Source organism: Pan troglodytes, chromosome 7 (genome assembly GCF_028858775.2).
Source record: "Pan troglodytes isolate AG18354 chromosome 7, NHGRI_mPanTro3-v2.0_pri, whole genome shotgun sequence".
In the NCBI taxonomy this organism is placed as follows: domain Eukaryota; kingdom Metazoa; phylum Chordata; class Mammalia; order Primates; family Hominidae; genus Pan; species Pan troglodytes.
This window is the reverse complement of record NC_072405.2, coordinates 30,562,818-30,582,761: the sequence shown is the minus strand read 5'-3', so window position 1 is coordinate 30,582,761 and position 19,944 is coordinate 30,562,818. Positions and strand designations below refer to the sequence as shown.

The window sequence follows — 19,944 nt, the reverse complement described above, 5'->3', positions numbered from 1 at the left end:
TGCAATACTGAGGATGGCAAAGCAGACGGTTCCAAGGAAATCCTGATGACATTTTGGCTTCCACCCAACTCTAGAACCATCTATTTACAGACTTTTTGCTATGTGAGATAAACATTCCCATTGCTTAAGCCACCATCAGGCTAATTTTCTGTTACTTGTGCTGATCACATCCTGTTATAGGCAGTTATCTGTCTGGCACCGAATAAATGCCTCATGTTCACTCTAATTTAAAAGCAACCCTATTAAGCTACTACTGTCTCACTCTTACATAAAATAAAATAAATAAAATCAAGCTTAAAGAGGATAAGTGATTTTTTCCAACCAAAGTTACTGGTGGAGTCAGATTCAAACCCAACCGTGACTCGACATCCCGGACTCTGCCACTTAAACATGTAGTTAGAAAAGTGTGCAAGCCTATTGTTCCTTCTTTCTGTATTTAACAGAAAGCATATACACAGATGCAGGGAGCAACAAATTTGCATCCACTTGCACTCATGTATAAATTTGGCTTTGGGCTCTTCTCCGTCATTTGTCCATATTCCTTGGTAGAAATGCATGCCTCAGGGGCCCGACCAAGAAGATGGACTCTCCTCTCTTTTCCACACTTATTAATAAGACCTAATTTGTGCATCAGGGATCTAGAGACAGGTTGTGAGGACTTTGATATGGAGTCATAAGGTTCAAGCCAAGACATGTGAATGGGCGCAATGAACGTGAAAGCAGTACATGTTCTTCCTCAAACTTTGTTGGAAGGGTCAGAAAACAGAAGATCGAAAAATACTCAATATCTAACATCGGGCCATTGAGTTCGTCCAAAAAAAGCAGAAGAGTATTTCTGAACCAAAGAAACAGAATAGAAAGAGAGGATGAGAATGGAGACCTGCTGGCCGTGCATCAGCTATTTAAAGGAAGAAAGGGCTGGAGCCCAGAGTTAACCAAAGCTTAGCCTTAGACCAAACAGGGCTTCCCAGCACAGGTTTCCAAGGAACCCTTTCTGCTCCAGTCCTCTACAGTGAGAAGAGCCCAGAATAACACTATCCAATGGAGCTGACATGAGCTTCAGCACCAGAAAGGGTGATATGGTCACCAAATATTCAGTCAGCCTCACAGCTGCTGGCTGGGCAGGTTGAGGGCTTTGTAGGAAAAGCCCAGCATTGACAAATGAGTAACAGGCTTGAGGAACTTTGAAAAGAAGGAAGGTGAGCCTGAAGGAAGATGTACCCAAAATCTAAGGGGCCACTAGGAATCAGGGATGGGGGTGGAGGGGAAGCGGTTCTTCCTGAGCCCCTGTGGTTCATACTGTCCCAGAGGCCATGTGCCACGACGCCAGCAAAGGGAAGTTGTGCCATCAGCGTCTAACAGCCACACACGCTGCCGCATGAGACCTTTTTCTAACCTGCAAACGTCTCCCCAGCTGAACCAGGGAAAACCCCAGCCCTACTGTCAAGACAAGAGGAGAAGCTGTTCCTCCAGGGACAACACAGTACAATGACCTGGTAAAGGGAACAGGATCACAGACCCAAAAAAGTAACACTGAGTAGGTGGCTCTGGCAGTGCTAGGACAGGAGACAGAGGCAGGCCTCTGAAACCCAAAGTTTTTGAAGTGGGCATCATCGGCCAAGTATCAAAGAGGCCATTATTCAATACATCCCTAACTTCTCTTATGAAGGATTTAGTTTTTTTGTTAGCAATATATGACTTCGGCTCATACATGAGCACTAACTGCAAAGGAAAGAGTGCAGGGAACATGTCCTGGGCCCAACATGTCCCCCAAATGCTTTTGTACAGTGCTGGGAGGGGTCTCTGACTTCTTCCTATTACCTGCAGCTATTACGGTAACTCACACAGGAGGCACCTGGCTAACAGAAGCCAGGAGAAAAAGGCATAGAACAGTCTGACACCATAAATTTAGGGCATCAGGCCCAGGGTGAGCACGGGATATAAAGCAGGAAGGGGCAAGAGTGGGGACGGGAGCAGCTCTAGTCGCTGCTTCTGGGAGACTTAGAATCTCTATTTTGTTTGAAAATAGACTCAGGTAGAGAAAAAGGACATGAACGTTTATTGAGTGCCTGCTGGTTCTGGCCTTGTGCAGTTTTCATCTATAATAGCCCATGAATCCTCACGCCAACCCTGGAGGTAGGTATCATCCCCATTTGTGTCGGATGAGGTATAGGAGGCTCAGAAAGGTTAGGTAGTTTGTCCAAGGACACAGAACCAGGAACTGGCAAGCTGGGACCGAGTGCTTAAGTCTCAGACTCAATCCTTGCTCTCTCTCCTATACTGCCTCCAGGAGGAAGGGGGGAGCACCAGCAGAAGCTGCAGTCCACACGCTTCCTGCCCCTGCAACCCAGCAGGCACCAAAAGAAGCCAGCCCCTTCACACAGACCCTCCCCATCTACCCTTAGAGGATGCATCAGTGGAAGAGATTAAGACATAAATACAAAAATAAATAGCAGGGCCAAGTCCCCAGCAGCAAGGATGTGCCATCTCCACGCTGCAGGAAGGTCACTGTGCCATTCACAGCTGCTGTGGGAGGAAGCCCTGGGGGACCTGGAACAATGGCTGCCAAAGGCTGGAGTGAGTGGGCTCAGTGGGCCCCTTCTGGGTCTCACAGATTCAAGAACAAAATGTCTGAAGCAGGCAGCAGCCGTGGGCACAGGCGCCGTCCTCCTCCATCTGCTCATTTTACCGGTGTTTGTGATCCAAGAGAGATTCAAAATCAGGGGAACATACAAGTTTGTGCTTCACGTGTCCCAGGACTGTCATCTCCCCTGTCCTACTGTCTCCAAGGCCCACGGACACCAGCTCCTGCCAATTGACAGAGACAGTGATGAGAACCACCACCACGTGCCCGGCGTGTAGAGCTGTGAATGGGGACATGATACTCCCAGAAACCCCCTCCCTTATTTAGCAGTGGCTCTTCAATCCTCCTTCACTCCTGAAAGGGTCCCTCCTTGGCCCTAAGGAGGCTCTTACCTGCAGGAAGGAGCAGGCAGTTCCCATGGTCACGTCCAGAGTCACCTTGCCCAGGAGGAGTTGCACCCTTCCAGACTTGCGGATGAGTAGCTTGCCAACCTGACCCTCTGTCAGGTCAGCCAGGGTACAAGCATTCTCTGCCAACTTGGCTTCCTGCGGAGAAAACCAGAGGATGGACACTGGGCTAGGAGCTCTTTCCTCCATCTTTCATGAACCCCCTTCTACTCCCCCAGAAAAAGGCATAGCAAAGGTCAAAATGAGCTCCCCAAAGAGTGCCTTCTCCTAGGGCTATCTGCTATGGTTAAAATACAAAACCCACAGCAAACAAATACATAAACGGACAAAATATCAGTAACTGCTGAAGCTGAGTTCTGGTACATGGCGGTTTACGTTCTTATTTCTTTGAGACAAGGTCTGACTCTGTCGCCAAGGTTGGGGTATAGTGGCGTGATCTAGGCTTACTGCAACCTCTGCCTCCTGGACTCAAGCCATTCCCCCACCTCAGCCTCCCAAGTAGCGGGGACTACAGGCACACGCCACCATGCCTGGCTAATTTTTGTATTAGCCATGGTGTCACCATGTTGCCCAGGCTAGTCTCGAACTCCTGGGCTCAAGTGATCCTCCTGTCTCAGCCTCCCAAAGTGCTGGGATTAGAGGCATGAGCCACCGCACCTGGCCATATGTTCTCTCATTTGTGTTTGAAATATTTCCTTATAAGAAGTGAACACACACCCCCACAACACATACACAATTGGGGTTGGAGGTACAAAGCCCCATGGCTCTTGTAGGCGTCAAGAATAACCACCCATTATTGTCCCATTTCAGCCAGGGTGACACGGCTTTGCTTCCCACTACAGGTCACCACTTCCCCTCCCAGTCCCCAACTTGATTCCCGCAGGCCTCTGTCTGAGCATACTCGGTCTTTCTCCTGCTTGATGAGCACCACCTGTCCGTCCTCGCCCTGCACCTCTGTCTTGATAGGCTTGATGTCCTGGGTGGGTGGCTGGCCAGGGAGGGTGTCTGGCAGCTGCAGAAACAGCAGTTCCTCTTCCTTGGTGAGGCTCAGCTCCCTCAGCAGCTCTGCCACAGATACATCCTTCGGGAGGCCTGGAGTCTTCCTGGCTGCTTTGGGAGGAGCCTTCATCTTGGCCTCTTCCTCCTCATCTCGTGGCTCCTCTTTCACTGCCCGGGTGATAGACATGGAATGCTATCACGTGACCACCCTCCATACCAGCTCACTGTTACCAGCCCTTTGCCCCTGTCTGCTCCACTGTCACTCAGCCAGGGAGTGAGAAGGAGGCACCAGTTATAGAGAGGGGCAAGAGGCAACACGTTCAAGTCTCACGTGACTTATCTAAAAAGGGACATCTGAGGCTGGGCCCACTGCTCCCTGTCAACACAGGAACCCTCTGCGAGGGAGAATGGAGCATCTTTGTTCAGCTCATGTATCTTACAGCCGGAACGGGAGGACCTGCTCATGAGCAGCAGTCAGGGGCACATGCAAGGGATGCCTGATGCAAGGGATTCCTGGGGAGCAGCCATGGAATTGGAGATGAGAAGTTAACCGACAGAGTACCTTTCACAGCAGGTATGTCCACCTCCATGTCCTCTTCCTTGGGGCCAGCCAGCCAAGGTTTAACATCTGGTTCGTCATTTTCTTCCTTAAAAAGCCATCCTGAGTGAGCCAGCGGCAGCTGCACAGGCATATTTCGAGTGTCGTTCCTCAGGCCGGGGTCATCGAGGAACTGCCAAAGAGAGTCTGGGTCATCCAGCCTGCTGGCACATGCACCTGGATCAAAGTCTGCTTTAGTCCCTTTCTAACCAAAGATTCCTGCTGCTCCCCAGGATTCCAGGACATCAGTAAGCTCTTCTACCCCTCACCTGGCTCCCCAGAAGCCCTGTTCTACAGCCACAAGGAAACCCCTTCCCCCCAGCCTCCTGGTACCCACATCGTCCTTCTCCAGCATACGCAAGATCTGTTTAGTTTCTTCGTCTGTCTCTCTCTTCTCTTTTTTGATGTTGATGATATGAGAAGGTCCCATGTCTGACACATCCACTGTCTTATCCCAGTTCCCTGTGGGAAATCACCCAGGTCACTAGGGATCGATAAGGAAGATGCCAACAGCAAGGAAAACGGAAATGGGAGTGGGGAAATTCCACTGTTCTCGCCCTTCTCTTGGGCAGTCTGAACTGAAATTCACTGATTCCTTCCTTATACCTTTTTTCTTCATCATTTCGGCTGGGCCCTGCTCAAAGATGGAGTGAGACTGGATCACTTCTGGACGGCCTCGCCCTCGTCCATGCCCCTCTCGTTGTCGGTCTCTGTCTCTTTCACGCTTCTCCTTCTTGACAGTTACTTCTTCCTTGGGCCTGGAAAAAAGAATGGATTAAGGGAAACCACTCACTCACTGTGTCTCCAAAATCTGGCCTTACTCTCCCATACCACTTCACTCCAAGACAGTGGAGAGTTTGAGCCAATAATTACACCATGAGAAGCAGAATCCAATCCTAATTCTAGCACTTTTCTCACTTCCTTGATGAGGCAGGATTTTTTCAGTTTGCTTTACTTTACCTTCTTGTCCAAAAATGTAGATTTTTGTTTGCATTGGGACTGAAAGCAGGAAGGCAGAAATGCAAAGGAACTTCAGGGAAAGTGTGATACATCTTTGTTTAAACTATTGGCTCTCAACTCGGGCAACAAAGAGAATCACTCCATTCTACTGCCAGCAAGTTAAATCACAATTTCTAAAGATGGAACCCTAGACACCAGTATTTATTTATTTATTTATTTTTTAAAGCTTGCAGAATCACCTAGGAGCCAGGGTTGAAAATCACTAGTGAAAAGAACTAAAGATATAAATTTAAATTTTGGAGCTACAAACCTAGTTATTTCCCCCAAAGCCCCAAATTCAGAGCAAGTAAATAAGGGGCAAGTATTCAGAAGGCCTAGCTACTTACTCTTCCTTGATCTTCCGACTGATGATATTTGGGGTGAAGGTTTTCTGAAAGCAAAATACAGGAGTCACTGATGTGTTAGGTTCTGACCCCAAAGTACAGAGGAAAATAAAAATTCCCAAAGGGCATCTTCTACAGACCAAGGCCACCATGGCTCTCGTTGGCACATTCCATAGTGTTGTCAGTTTTATAGATACACATGTGCCTGAAAAGGAGGAATGTCATAGTGTGGTAGCAGTGGAGTTACACATAGAAGGGGGCACCAAAACCCACTTTTAACCAGCAGCCTTAGGTTCTGCCTCTGAAAGAAGATCCTCTGGGACTTCTAAAAGCAAAGGAATTTCTCTGGTCTCACCTCTTCTCTTCAAACTGCTATAGAGACCAGTCAGTATCATGGGGGAACAGCTCTAGCAGCAAGGCCTAAGTAGGGAAGGCCATAGATCTGCCAACACTCTCAATCAGGTGACTATGGACTGTCACCACAATTTTCCAAGGCAAAGTTAGGTTTTTAAAAACTGCTTTATGGCTGGGCGTTGTGGCTCATGCCTGTAATCCTAGCACTTTGGGAGGCCAAGGTGGGTGGATCACGAGGTCAGGAGTTCAAGATCAGCCTGGCCAAGATGGTGAAACCCATCTCTACTAAAAACTACAAAAATTAGCTGGGCGCGGTGGCGGGCCCCTGTAATCCCAGCTACTCGGGAGGCTGAGGCAGGAGAATCGCTTGAACCCGGGAGGCGGAGGTTGCAGTGAGCTGAGATGGTGCCTCTGCACTCCAGCCTGGGCGACAGAAAGAGATTCCGTTAAAAACAAAACAAAAAAACAAAAAACTGCTTTATTCGGCCAGGAGCGGTGGCTCACACCTATAATCCCAGCACTTTGGGAGGCCGAGGCAGGTGGGCGGATCACAAGGTCAGGGGTTCAAGAACAGCCTGGCCAACATGGCAAAACCCTGTGTCTACTAAAAATACAAAAATCAGCTGGGCATGCTGGCGGGCGCCTGTAATCCCAGCTACTCAGGAGGATGAGGCAGAAGAATCGCTCAAACCTGGGAGGCAGAGGTTGCAGTGAGCTGAGATCGTGCCATTGCACTCCAGCCTGGGGGACAACAGCGAGACTTCCTCTCAAAAAAAACCAAAACCAAAACCAAAACCTGCTTTGTTCTTCTGTCATCCTGACCCCACCCCTTTCTGGGCTACTCTTGACATCCACAGTCATACACACGGGAGAGGCCACAGAGCCTCGAATGCCATGCCTAGGATTCATCATACTCTAGATAAAAAGTTTGCACACAGAGATGGTGAATTCTGAACCCTCTAAGACTGCGAAGTTTATGCCTGTCTGGCTTTCATGGGTTTCTTAAAGATGTCCAAACACACAATAAAAGTAAATAAACACTGTTCAAATTGCTTTTGAACGACTTTAACTTATTAGGATTCTCTGCCCTTCAACCACCTCTGGGAGTCATTTCAACATCTTGTACTCAGTACCTAGATTTGAAGGTAGGACAGACTCCCTAGAATTTAAAGAGGGGTAGGCTTGAGGCCCAACGACAGTCCTGACACACAGTAGGTCCTACACAAACATTAGTTGAATCCTGGGGCTTGGAATTCAAGGTAGTTGAGTTTCTTTAGAAACGCGCCGTTGGGTACCTTCTTGACTCCCCCGAGGGTGAGGTCCCTGGAACGGATGGAGGGAAGGCGGCCGGGGGTGAGGGGAGGCGCCGGCCGCCGCCCGATGAGCCCCCGGGCCCCAGTCAGGAGAGGTCGGGGCCCTCCCGGCGTGCTGGGCTCGCCGGCGGCGTTTCCTTCCGACATGTTGCCTGGGAGAGAAGGGGCGACGAGATCACCAGAGGGGACTGACACGAGGACCCTGGCGGAACCCCACCCCCTTGCTTTCCGGTCCCCCAGTCGGTGCGTCCCTCCAGTGGCCTCTCAGCTCCTCCCCTCCCACGTGGGGAGACTCCCGGGACCACCCAGGTGAGAGCCTTTGGCTCGCGACACGCCCTCTCCAGGAACCCCGCCCAGGAACCAGACAGGGACGCACCCGGGCCGCGGCTCCACACCGCGCGTCACAACCTCACCTGCAACGCGACCCGCCGCCAGCCTTCGGTCTCCGCGCCGGGCGGAAGTCTGCGTGGCAGGGCCTGGGCGCCGCCATCTTGGCGCGGGACGGAAGTGACGTTCGGGGGGCGGGACTGGGCCACAGTATTTATCAGGCGGCGCTTCGCTCCTCTCCGCCTTCTCTTCCCGGTTCTTCCCGGAGTCGGGAAAAGCTGGGTTGAGAGGGCGAAAAAGGATGAGGTGACTGGTCTGGGCTACGCTATGCTGCGGCGCTTGGGGGTCTTGGCCTCCGGGCGGTGGCGTGGAGGCGCCAAGATCAGGGTCCCGGGTCTTGTCGGCCACCACGCCGCAATGTGAGGATTCGCCTCGGCGGAGCCCCTGGGAGCTTGGGGGTAGCTGCTCGGGATGGGGCGAGGGGCGCGGCGCGGCGCAGAGAGTGAGACCTGGACTTAAGAGTCGGGGAGTCCTGGGCCACACCGAGCCCTGTCTGCGGGTTCTCCATGGTGACCTTGGAGTGGTCACTACCTCCGGGCAGCGACCTCGCCCACTTTCGGGGACCCCTTCCCTGTGCTCCTGGTGGAGTCCTGGGGTGAGGCTGTGGGGGCAGCTTGGAACAGCCGCAGTGGACCAACCGGTGCCCAGTCACACCCGCTTCAGATCACGAAGGCGGTGGCCTCGTGTGCGCTCTTGGTCAAAGCCTGGAGGGAATTGGAATACCAAGTTTGCTCTACTGCTGGAGGAATTTAAAGAACTTTTGTTGACTCCAGCGTTTGTGATTTAACATAAAAAGTGTCATTTAATGTTATCCCCCATCCCCCAGACCGTATAAAAACCATGTAACAATATTATGGGGAGTTTGAGGAAAGGAAATCATTTCTACCAGAATGCCACGTAGAGTACTACTATTAAAAATTTTGTAATGTATCTAGTAGTCTTCACAGAGTTGTATCACAATTTCATGTCCTTTTTCTTTTCTTTTCTTTCTTTCTTTTTTTTTTTTTTTTTCTTTTTTTTGTTGAGACGAGGTTTCTCTCTGTTGCCCAGACGGGAGTGCAGTGGTGCGATCAACACACCGCAACCTCTGCCTCCCAGGCTCAAACCATACTTCCACCTCAGCCTCCTGAGTAGCTGGGACTACAAGTGCATGCCACCACGCCCGGCTAATTTTTTCTTTTTCTTTTTTTTTTTTTTTTTTTTTTTTTGTATTTTTCGTAGAGACGGGGTTTCACTATGTTGCCCAGGCTGGTCTTGAACTCCTGAGGTCAAGTGATCCCACCCGCTTCGGCCTCCCAATGTGCTGGGATTACAGGCATCAGCCACCGCGCCTGGCCTGTATCCTCCTTTTTCAAATAACATTTCTCTGTTGCGACATCAAAGACTGCGTAGTTCTCCAGTGGCTGTATCATGATTTAAGTATTTCCCTGATTGTTTCTTTTTTCCCTGTTTTAAATAATGCTGCAGTGAATGTCTGGTACATTCGACTTGCTTTTTTTCGATTTTCTTTTTGTTTTTGTTTTCTTTTGGATTATATTCCCGGGATAGATTTCCCATCCTGGGATAACTGGCCAAAAGAAGATTTTTTTTTTAAGTAAATATTTGGGATGGGCATGGTGGCTTACGCTTGTAATCCCAGTGCTTTGGGAGGCAGAGATGGGAGGATCGCTTGAAAGGCTCAGCAGTTGGAGATTGCAGTAAGCTATGATCCAGCCCTTGCACTCCAGCCTGGGTGACACAGCAAGACCCTATCTCTAAAAACATTTTTTAAATTAAACTTTTTATTTTGAGAACATTGTAGGTTCATGTAGAGTGGTAAGAAACAATGTAGAGAGATCCCAAGTACTGTTTACTCGTTTTCCCCCAGTAGTAACATCTTGCCACCAGAATATTGACATTGGTACAGTCAAGATACAAGAAGTTTCCATCACCACAAGGATCCCTCTAGTTGCCCTTTTATAGCCACACCTCCCTCCCCCCACCTCCTCCCACCACTAATCTGTTCTCCATTTCTGCCATTTTGTTATTTCAAAAGTGTTATATAAATGGAATCATACAGTATGTGACTTCTTGGGATTGCTTTTTTCACTCGGCATTGTTCCCCGGAGGTCATCCAAGTTGTGTGTATCAATAGTTCGTTCCATTTTATTGCAGAGTATTCATGGTTTGTTTAACCATTCACCCTTTGAAAGACATCTGGGTGGTTTTCCGTTTGGGGTTATTATGGATAAAGCTGCTGTGAAAATACATGTACAAGGTTTTGTGTGAACGTTAAGTTTTTATTTCTCTGGGATAATTGCCCATGAGTGCAATCATTGGGTCATATGGTAGTTGTACCTTAGTTTTATAAGAAACTGCCAAGCTGCTTTCCACAGGGGCTGTACCATTTTGTACATGCACATTTTATGGTTCTTCATTCATATTGCTAAATTGCTTTCAAAAAGGATTGTGTGGCCGGGCGTGGTGGCTCACGCCAGTAATGCCAGCACTTTGGAAGGCCGAGGTGGGCAGATCACTTGAGGTCAGGAGTTCCAGACCAGCCTTGCCAACATGGTGAAATACTGTCTCTACTAAAAATACAAAAATTAGCTGGGCGTGATGGCACACGCCCATAATCCCAGCTATTCAGGAGGCTGGGGCACAAGAATCGCTTGAACCACAGAGGCAGAGGTTGCAGTGAGCTGAGATCACGCCATTGCAGTCCAACCTGGGTGACAGAGGGAGACTGTCTCAAAACAACAAAAACAAAAAAAACCCACAAAAAAACAAGATTGTGCTGAAATGCATCAACACTAAGAATGTGTGTATATACAATAATCAAACGTATATACACACACACACTATATACACACACACACATTGTGGGCTTTTGAAGGACTCCTGGGTGAGGCTGTGTGGGCAGCCTTGGAATAGCCACATTGGATCAACCGGTGCCCAGTCACACCCTTCCTGGGCTCACAGCAGTGACCCTCATGTGCACTTTTGGTCAAAGCCTGGAAGGAATCTGAACACCAAGTTTGCTCTACCGTTGGAATTTAAAGAACTTTTATTGGCCAGGTGTGGTAGCTCACACCTGTAGTCCCAGCACTTTGGGAGGCTGAGGTGGGTGGATCACCTGAGGTCAGGAGTTCAAGACCAGCCTGGCCAACATGGTGAAACCCTGTCTCTACTAAAAGTACAAAAATTAGCCAGGCCTGGTGGCGGGCATCTGTAATCCCAGCTACTTGGGAGGTTGAGGCAGGAGAATCACTTGAACCTGGGAGAAGGAGGTTGCATTGAGCCAAGATCGCGCCATTGCACTCCAGCCTGGGCAACAAGAGCAAAACTCCGTCTCAAAAAAAAAAAAAAAAAAAAAAAAGAGCCGGGCACAGTGGCTCACGCCTGTAATCCCAGCACTTTGGGAGGCCAAGGTGGGCAGAACACGAGGTCAGGAGTTCAAGACTAGCCTGACCAACATGGTGAAAACCCGTCTCTACTAAAAATACAAAAATTAGCCTGGCGTGGTGGCATGTGCCTGTAGTCCCAGCTACTTGGGAGGCTGAGGCAGGAGAATAGCTTGAATCCGGGAGGCGGAGATTGCAGATAGCCGAGATTGCGCTGGAGTGTAGACTCCAGCCTGGGAGACAGAGCAAGATTCCGTCTCAAAAAAAAACAACAAAAAACAACTTTTATTGACTCCGAAATTAATGTGTGTGTAAACACACACACACACACACAGAGAGAGAGAGAGAGAGGTAGTATATAAGAATATATAATTTTAGGGCTTGGTGGCACCCACCTGTAGTCCCAGCTACTTGGGAGGCTGAGGAGAGAGGATCGATTGAGCCCAGGGGTCAAAGGCTGCAGTGAGCCTTGATTGTGCTACTGCAGTCCAGCTTGGGAGACAGAGGAGACCTTGTCTCAAAAAAACAAAAAAGAGAATATATAATTTTTTGGCCACATCCTTTTGAGTATTGGCTTTTAAAATTTAAAACTTTGTTTGCCAATTTACTAATATATTAATATTTTGTTATGTTGTTTTCTAAACAGATCCTTTTCAACTTCTTTCTTCATGTTGATTTTACAATAATCAAACCAAACCAATACCCTTTTCCTGTTCCCTACAGAGCTACACGCAGCAGCCCTTAGCTTCTTTTTTTTTTTTTTTTTTTTTTTTTTTGAGACAGGGTTTTGCTCTTGTTGCCCAGACTGGAGTGCAATGGCACGATCTCGGCTCACTGCAACCTCCGCCTCCCAGGTTCAAGCGATTCTCCTGCCTCAGCCTCCTGAGTAGCTGGGATTACAGGCATGTGCCACCATACCCGGCTAATTTTTTGTATTTTTTTAGTAGAGATGGGGTTTCACCATGTTGGCCAGGCTGGTCTCGAACCCCTGACATCAGGTGATCCACCCACCTTAGCCTCCCAAAGTGCTGGGATTATAGGCGTGAGCCACTACACCCGGCCAGCCCTTAGCTTCTAATTAGAGCACTGGATGAAATAGCTTTGATTTCATTCTGTTGGGCTTTGAAGTTCACCAGGTAGTAGCTTTTTTAGTTTTTTTTTTTTTTTTTTTTTTTTTTTGAGACGGAGTCTCGCTTTGTTGCCCAGGCTGGAGTGCAGTGGTGCAATCTCGGCTCACTGCAAGCTCCACCTCCCGGGTTCACGCCATTCTCCCGCCTCAGCCTCCTGAGTAGCTGGCACTACAGGCGCTCGCCACCATGCCTGGCTAATTTTTTGTATTTTTAGTAGAGACGGGGTTTCACCGTGTTAGCCAGGGTGGTCTCGATCTCCTGACCTTGTGATCCGCCTGCCTTGGCCTCCCAAAGTGCTGGGATTACGGGCATGAGCCACCACACCTGGCTTATTTTGTATTTATAAAAATACACTCATTCATTTTAGAAAATTTGGAAAAATTTAAAAAGCACTGAGAAGAAAAAGCTATCCATTATTATCCCATCAAATGTTTTACATACTTGAAGTCATTTTTCTATGCATTTAGATTTTTTTAAATTGGGATATTTTACACAGGTTCTTTTAATATTTTTATCTATCCATTTATTTTGAGACCGGGTTTTGAGACTGGCTAATTTTTCTATTTTTGGTAGAGTCAGGGTTTTGCCATGTTTCCCAGGCTGGTCTTGAACTCCTGGGCTCAATCGATCTGCCCGCCTCGAACTCCCAAAGTGCTGGGATTACAGGCGTGAGCCACTGTGCCCAGCTGAGCTTAGTTTGTTATTAATAACATTTTATTTTCATAAATATAATAATAAAGACAATAATCTCATTGTAATTTAATAAACTCTTGAGAACAAATACAGTTTTCTGGGTCTAAATGCAGGTTTTAGAAGGTATAACAGATTCTGTCAAAAATCTGTTCTTGTGAATTTTTTTTTTTTTTTTGAGACAGTCTTGCTCTGTTGCCCAGGCTGTAGTGCAATGGCACGATCTCTACTCACTGCAACCTCTGCCTCCCGGATTCAAGCGATTCTCCTGCGTCAGCCTCCTGAGTAGCTGGGATTACAGGTGCGTGCCACTACGCCTGGCTAATTTTTGTATTTTTAGTAGAGATGGGGTTTCACCACGTTGGCCAGGCTGATCTTGAACTCCTGATCACAGGCGATCCACCCGCCTCAGCCTCCCAAAGTGCTGGGATTACAGGCATGAGCCACCACATCTGGCCTTTTTTTTTTTTTTTCCTGAAACAGGGTCTTGCTGTGTTGTCCAGGTTGGAGTACAGTGGCTATTCACAGCTACAATCATACCTCACTGCAGCCTGCAACTCCTGGGCTCAAGGGATCCTCCTGCCTCAGCCTCCCGTGTAGCTGGGACTACAGGTGTGCACCACCATACCCAACTAATTTTTAATTATTTTGTAGAGATGGAATCTCACTATGTTGCTCAAGCTGGTCTCAAACTCCTGGGTTCAAGCGATCTGCCCCCTTCGGGCATCCCAAAGTGTTGGAACTACAGGCATGAGCCATGGCGCCCGGCCTCCTGTGAATTCTTCATGGGCGTTGAAAATGAATCAGAAACTGTTTTGCATATGTATTGGTAGAGTAAAAGGAATGTGAGGTATGAGAACGCTATCCAAGTTCAAGCTATTACATGTTCTCTGTGTAATTTGTCCTTGTTTATTTGCATCATTTTGCAGGTCATTCATTTGCTGGTTCCTCCTTATCGCCTTGACCCTTACATGTTAGAGAACTCCAGAATTCTGTCCTTGGGGCCAGGCACGGTGGCTCAGACCTGTAATTCCAGCACTTTGGGAGGCCGAGGTGGGCGGATCACGAGGTCAGGAGCTCGAGACCATCCTGGCCAACATGTTGAAACCCCATCTCTAGTAAAATACAAAAAATTAGCCGTGTGTGGTCATGTGCACTTACAGTCCCAGCTACTTGGGAGGCTGAGGCAGGGAATCGCTTGAACCTGGGAGGCAGAGGTTGCAGTGAGCCAAGATTGTGCCATTGCACTCCAGCCTGGGCAACAAGAGCAAGACTCCATCTCAGAAAAAAAAAAAAAAGAATTCTGTCCTTGGAATTCTTTCCTATTTTCTCTATACTAACTCCCATGACAATGGTTCAGTTTCTCAGCTTCAAGTATACTGTATGCTGATCACTCCTAAGGGCTCACCTCCAGTCCAGTGCTCCCTGAATTCCTGATGTGTCTCTGCCTATTCCGCACCTCCAGCTGGATGTCTGCTGGGCATCTCGAAACCTATGTACACATCCAAACTTTTTTTTTTTTTTTTGAGACAGGGTCTTGCCCTGTCGCTCAGGCTGGAGTGCAGTGACGTGATTTCCGCTCACTGCAACCTCCGCCTCCCAGGTTCAAGCAATTCTCCTGCCTCTGCCTCCTGAGTAGCTGGGATTACAGGCACCTGCCACCATGCCCAGCTAATTTTTGTATTTTTAGTAGAGATGGGGTTTCACCGTGTTGGCCAGGCTGGTCTCGAACTCCTGACCTCAAGTGATCCACCTGCCTCGACCTCCTAAAGTTTTGGGATTACTGGTGTGAGCCACTGCACCTGGCCATATCCACACTTTTTTGATCTTGCTCCTCAAACTACTTCTCCAAAGTGGTCCCCAGCTCAGTAAATGGTAACTGCATCCTGCTAGTTGTTCAGATTAAAAATCTTGCAGGTTTTTTTTTAATTTTATTTTTATTTTATTTTTATTTTTTATTTTTTATGAGACAGGATCTTTCTTATTCTGTCACCCAGGCTGGAGTGCAGTGGCGTGATCTCGGCTCACTGCAGCCTCAACCTCCCGGGCTCAAGTGATCCTCCCACCTCAGCCTCTCAGGTAGCTGGGACTATAGGCATGCCGCACCATGCCTGGCTAATTTTTTTTATTTTTTGTAGAGTTGGAGTTTCACCATGTTGCCCAGGCTAGTCTTGAGCTCCTGAGTCTCAAGTGATCTGCCCACCTCAGCCTCCCAAAGTGCTGAGATTACAGGCTTGAGCCACTGCACCCAGCCTTGCGACTCTTGACTCCTCTCTCCCATGCACTACTTCTAACATATCAGCTTTTCGACGTACATCCGGGATCTTCCCACTTCTCACCACCTTGGTCCAGGCCACCATCATTTATTGCTGATTATTATAATTGACTCCTAATTGGCCTCCTTCCACCTGAATCCTCCAAGTCTAGTCTCCACATAGTGCAACTGACATGTTTCACATTAGGTCACATCTCTGCTCTAAACTTCCCAATGGCTTCCCATTTCAGAGTCAAAATCAGAGGACTTAGAACGGCCTGCGCCACGGCCCTGCACAATCTCTCCCTGCACCATTTCTCTAGTCTCAACTCCTTGCACACTGGCTCCCCCTGCTGTTTCTGGACTATATCAGGCAACATCCTGCTTCAGGGCCCCTGCACCTGTTACCTGGAATGCCCTTCCTCCACAAAATTCTGCATGGCTCCCGTCCATCCTTTAATCAGGTGTTTTTTTGTTTTGTTTTGTTTTGTTTTGTTTTGTTGTGTACCAAAGTCACCTTTTCAAAGAGTCCTCCTCTGATGGCCCTATTTAAAATCATAACTCCCGACTTCTCCATGATGTTTCCTATCTCTACTTACCGACTTATTTTTCTCTAGAGCATTTATCACCACCCAACAGACTATAAAGTTTGTTTATTTATTCACTTACCTATTTAATTATCTGTCTTCCCCCACCAGAATGTAAGCCCTATGAGAGCAGGGATTTTTTGTTTGTTTGTTTGTTCTCCTTTCCCTGCCTACAACTGCAGGATCCTCATTGCCTGAAACAGTGCCTGATACATAGATAAGCACTCAGTGAATTTTTTTAAATGGATGATTGAATTCCAATTTGTGATGAGATCAACTAGAAAATCTGGATGTGCATTAGAAAAATGAGTAGATTGTTTCCAGAAGGTAATTGAATTTTGGCACCACTGATGTCAAAGCCATCTGTGAGTTGTATTTTCATGTCTTCTCTATAGGTTCTTCTGTCAGTGACTCTTAATAGAGTCAGTGTGGCAAATTTTGGGTGCATGGAGGGAAGGCGCTTCATCATGGCGATCGCTTGTATTCAATATGTCACACTCTTCTGGTATTTCTTTCTTTTTCTTTTTCTTTTTTTTTCTTTTTGGCAGTCTTGCTCTGTCGCTAAGGCTAGAGTGCAGGGACACGATCTTGGCTCACTGCAACCTCCACCTCCCGGGATCAAGTGATTCTCCTGCCTCAGCCTCCTGAGTAGCTGTGACTACAGGCGTGCGCCACCACGCCTGGCTAATTTTTGTATTTTTAGTAGACACAGGGTTTTGCCATGCTGGCCAGGCTGGTCTCGAACTCCTACCTCAGACAATTCGGCTGCCTCAGCCTCCCTAAGTCCTGAGATTACAGGCGTGAGCTACCGCGCCTGGCCTTGTCCTGGTACCTTGCCAAGCAGTGCGCAGTGGTGTTCCGTATTTCCTGCATCATGTTCTTCCACTTTGGGTATAACTTACTGACTATTCCAGTACTGAGGTTCTATATGAGTCCTTCTACTTACGATTCTCTTTCATCATTGTTCTTGATCTTTTTCTCTTGAAGTTCCTTTTATCCCTCCAACATTCTCTCAGTGTCTCTTCTGTAGTTTGTCTGAGTCCTTTAATATAATTCAGCATTTTCCCATGTCTTAAAGTGGTTAAATATTTAAGTTTTCTACAAAATCTAAAATATATATATCTTTGAGACAGGTTCTCACTTTGTCACCCAGACTGGAGTGCAGTGATGCGATCATGCCTGACTGCAGCCTCCAAATCCTGGGCTCAAGCAATCCTGCTGCCTCAGCCTCCAGAGTAGTTGGGACTATAGGCCCATGCCACCATGCCCAGCTAATTTTTGTACTCTTTGTGAAGACGGGGTTTCACCATGTTGCCCAGACTGGTCTCGAACTCCTGGGTTCAAGTGATCTGCCCACTTCAGACTCCTAAAGAGCTGAGATTACAGGTATGAGCCACTGCACCCAGCCATAAAATACTTTTTCTTTAGTTTAGTAAATGTTTTTAGAATTAGGTTAATGCTCTTCATTAAAATAGATGACCAGTGAAGGTTGTAGGTTGTGTAAACATAATATCGAGAAGAAAAGGAAATAAGCACTGAGAAATCCATGTAGTTCTTATAAATACTCATTACCCACTCTTGTCATTGTAAACACATGTAAATGACAAAAGTGGTTTCCATGGACTACCTGGATGTATGTGCATTCATTGGCTCACCGGATCCCCACACTGAGTTCAGCCATAGGGAAATACACATAAACATTTTAAATCTATAAAGTGCATAAGCAATATTAAGACTGTAAATATGTTTTGCTTATAGTCTCATTCTCTGTTACATCAGACTCTATATTTGCTATGCATCTTTCTACCATGAGGAATCTGGCCTTGGTACTCAGACAGACCTGAATTTGAATACTAACTAGTTTTACTACTTATGGCCTGAGTCCTCTTTCCCACCCTCCACCTTTTTAAAATGGAGTTGATCAGCTGGGCATGGTGGCTCGCACCTGTAATCCTAGCACTTTGAGAGGCCGAGGCAGGAGGATCACTTGAGACCAGGAGTTGGAGATCAGCCTGACCAACATAGTGAGAGCCTGTCTCTACAAAAAAAAAAAAAAAAAAAAAATTGTTGTTGAGATGGAGTCTCACCCTGTCACCCAGGCTGGAGTACAGTGGTGTGATCTTGGCTCACTGCAACCTCCACCTCCCAGGTTCTGGGAGACAGAACAACAGAGCGAGACCCTGTCTAAAAAAAAAAAAAAAGTTATATGATGAACAGAAAAGATATTGGTAAGTGAAAAAAGCAGGTTACAAAACAGCATTCTTTCATTCTATTTTTGTTAATAAATTCTATACACGTATTGGCTGGGTGTGGTGGCTCACACCTGTGTAATCCCAACTACTTTGGAAGGCCAAAACGGGTGGATTGCTTGCATTTAGGAGTTTGGGACCAGCCTGGGCAACACAGTGATACCCCATCTCTACAAAAAATAAAAAAAATAGCCAGGTGTGGTGGTGTGCGCCTATACTCTCAGCTATTCAGGGGACTGAGGTGGGAGGATTACTTAAGCCAGGGAGGCAGAGGTTGCAGTGAGCCAAGTTTGCGTCACTGCACTCCAGCCGGGGTGACAGAGCAAGACCCTGTCTCGAAAAAAATTAATTAAAAAAATTCTATATATGTATTTAATGTGTATTTCTGCATGGTGGGAAAATGAGAGATTTTAATTCCCTCTTAAATTTTAAAATGAAATGTGCTCGTCTCTCTACAATGATCATGTGCTACTTGTGTCATAAAAAGTTATGAAAAATAAAAATGCAGCAGAAGTGCATCTTGGCGGTTGTTTGGTTTCATAGGGAGTGAGTTATACTTGGCACACTATGGTTTGCTCTTACCACATGTTTCCTCTCGTGATCTGTAGAGAAGTCCTCTGAGGCAAGAAGAGGCAGAAGCTCCTAAAGGGCTGTGCCTTCACCTGTCGCCGGCACGCAGCTCCACAAAGGGGCACTCAGATGGCTGTTGCTCATGCTTGGGCCACAGGACCTCGTGCAGTCTCCTCATGACATCCCGAGAAGGTGGGAGGCAGGGATGGTGCTGGGGCTAGTTTTCCTTTGGCAGAAGGGGAAACCAAGTCACAGAGAACCTGCCTTTTTCCTTGCACTGCCCCTCTGTGTGGTCCTAGGGACAGGATTTTATTATTTATTTATTTATTTATTTATTTTTCGAGGCACAATCTCACTCTGTCACTCAGGCTGGAGTGCAGTGGTGCAATCTCGGCTCACTGCAACCTCCACCTCCCGGGTTCAAGCGATTCTTGTGCCTCAGCCTCCCAAGTAGCTGGGATTACAGGCGCCCACCACCACACCCAGCTAATTTTTATATTTTTAGTAGAGATGGGGTTTCGCCATGTTAGCTAGGCTGGTCTCGAACTCCTGATCTCAGGTGATCTGCCTGCCTCAGTCTCCCAAAGTATTCGGATTCTTGTGAGCCACTGCGCCCGGCCTGGGACAGAATTGTAGTCCAGATGTCATGTGCTGGCCATCACCAGGAGGTTACGTTTTGCATCTCTTCTGAGCTCACCAGCTCGGCGTGGGTATGTCGGAGCAGGACGTAGTCATGCTTGGCCAAGGGGGTGCTTAGTCCTGCCTCAGTGCCACGCACCACCCCACATTCGGCAGTTCAGGACCTAGCCAGGCTCACTGAGGTTCTCACAGCCGTTTCAGGCAGGGTTGGCTTCTGCTTGTCTTTGCATTCTGTGAACTCTCACTTTCTGCTGCTGTTACCTCCTCTGACTTTTGCACTGAGGCCTGCCGCCTCAACTCCCTCTTGGTGAGTGTTTCTTAGGCTCAGCTCACACCTTCTCCTGCTCACCAAGGCCTCACCCTGGGCCTGCCTGGTGTCAGCTGCCCCCGTGCCAATCCTCCCCACCCCAGCCGCACTCCTGCTTCCACAGCCTCCTCTGGCCTGCACCCTGCACGT

General features: G+C 47.7%; 1 protein-coding gene and 1 non-coding gene across 2 annotated transcripts; one reads left to right on the top strand and one right to left on the bottom strand.

Moving 5' to 3' along the window:
- Positions 1–2,036: 2,036 nt before the first annotated feature.
- On the bottom strand, positions 2,037–8,113 carry POLR3D (RNA polymerase III subunit D). Its single transcript, XM_001155075.8, has 9 exons — positions 8,012–8,113; positions 7,581–7,750; positions 5,935–5,978; positions 5,195–5,346; positions 4,926–5,050; positions 4,553–4,721; positions 3,893–4,158; positions 2,977–3,129; positions 2,037–2,808 (listed from the first exon to the last, which is right to left on the bottom strand). The coding sequence occupies exons 2-9, from the start codon at positions 7,743–7,745 to the stop codon at positions 2,686–2,688; spliced, it is 1,197 nt and encodes a 398-aa protein (XP_001155075.1). The 5' UTR covers positions 7,746–7,750; positions 8,012–8,113; the 3' UTR covers positions 2,037–2,685.
- A 38-nt stretch (positions 8,114–8,151) lies between these two features.
- On the top strand, positions 8,152–8,232 carry MIR320A (microRNA mir-320a). The gene has a single exon (NR_035739.1). It is a non-coding gene; the product is annotated as a microRNA mir-320a (primary transcript).
- Positions 8,233–19,944: the final 11,712 nt, after the last annotated feature.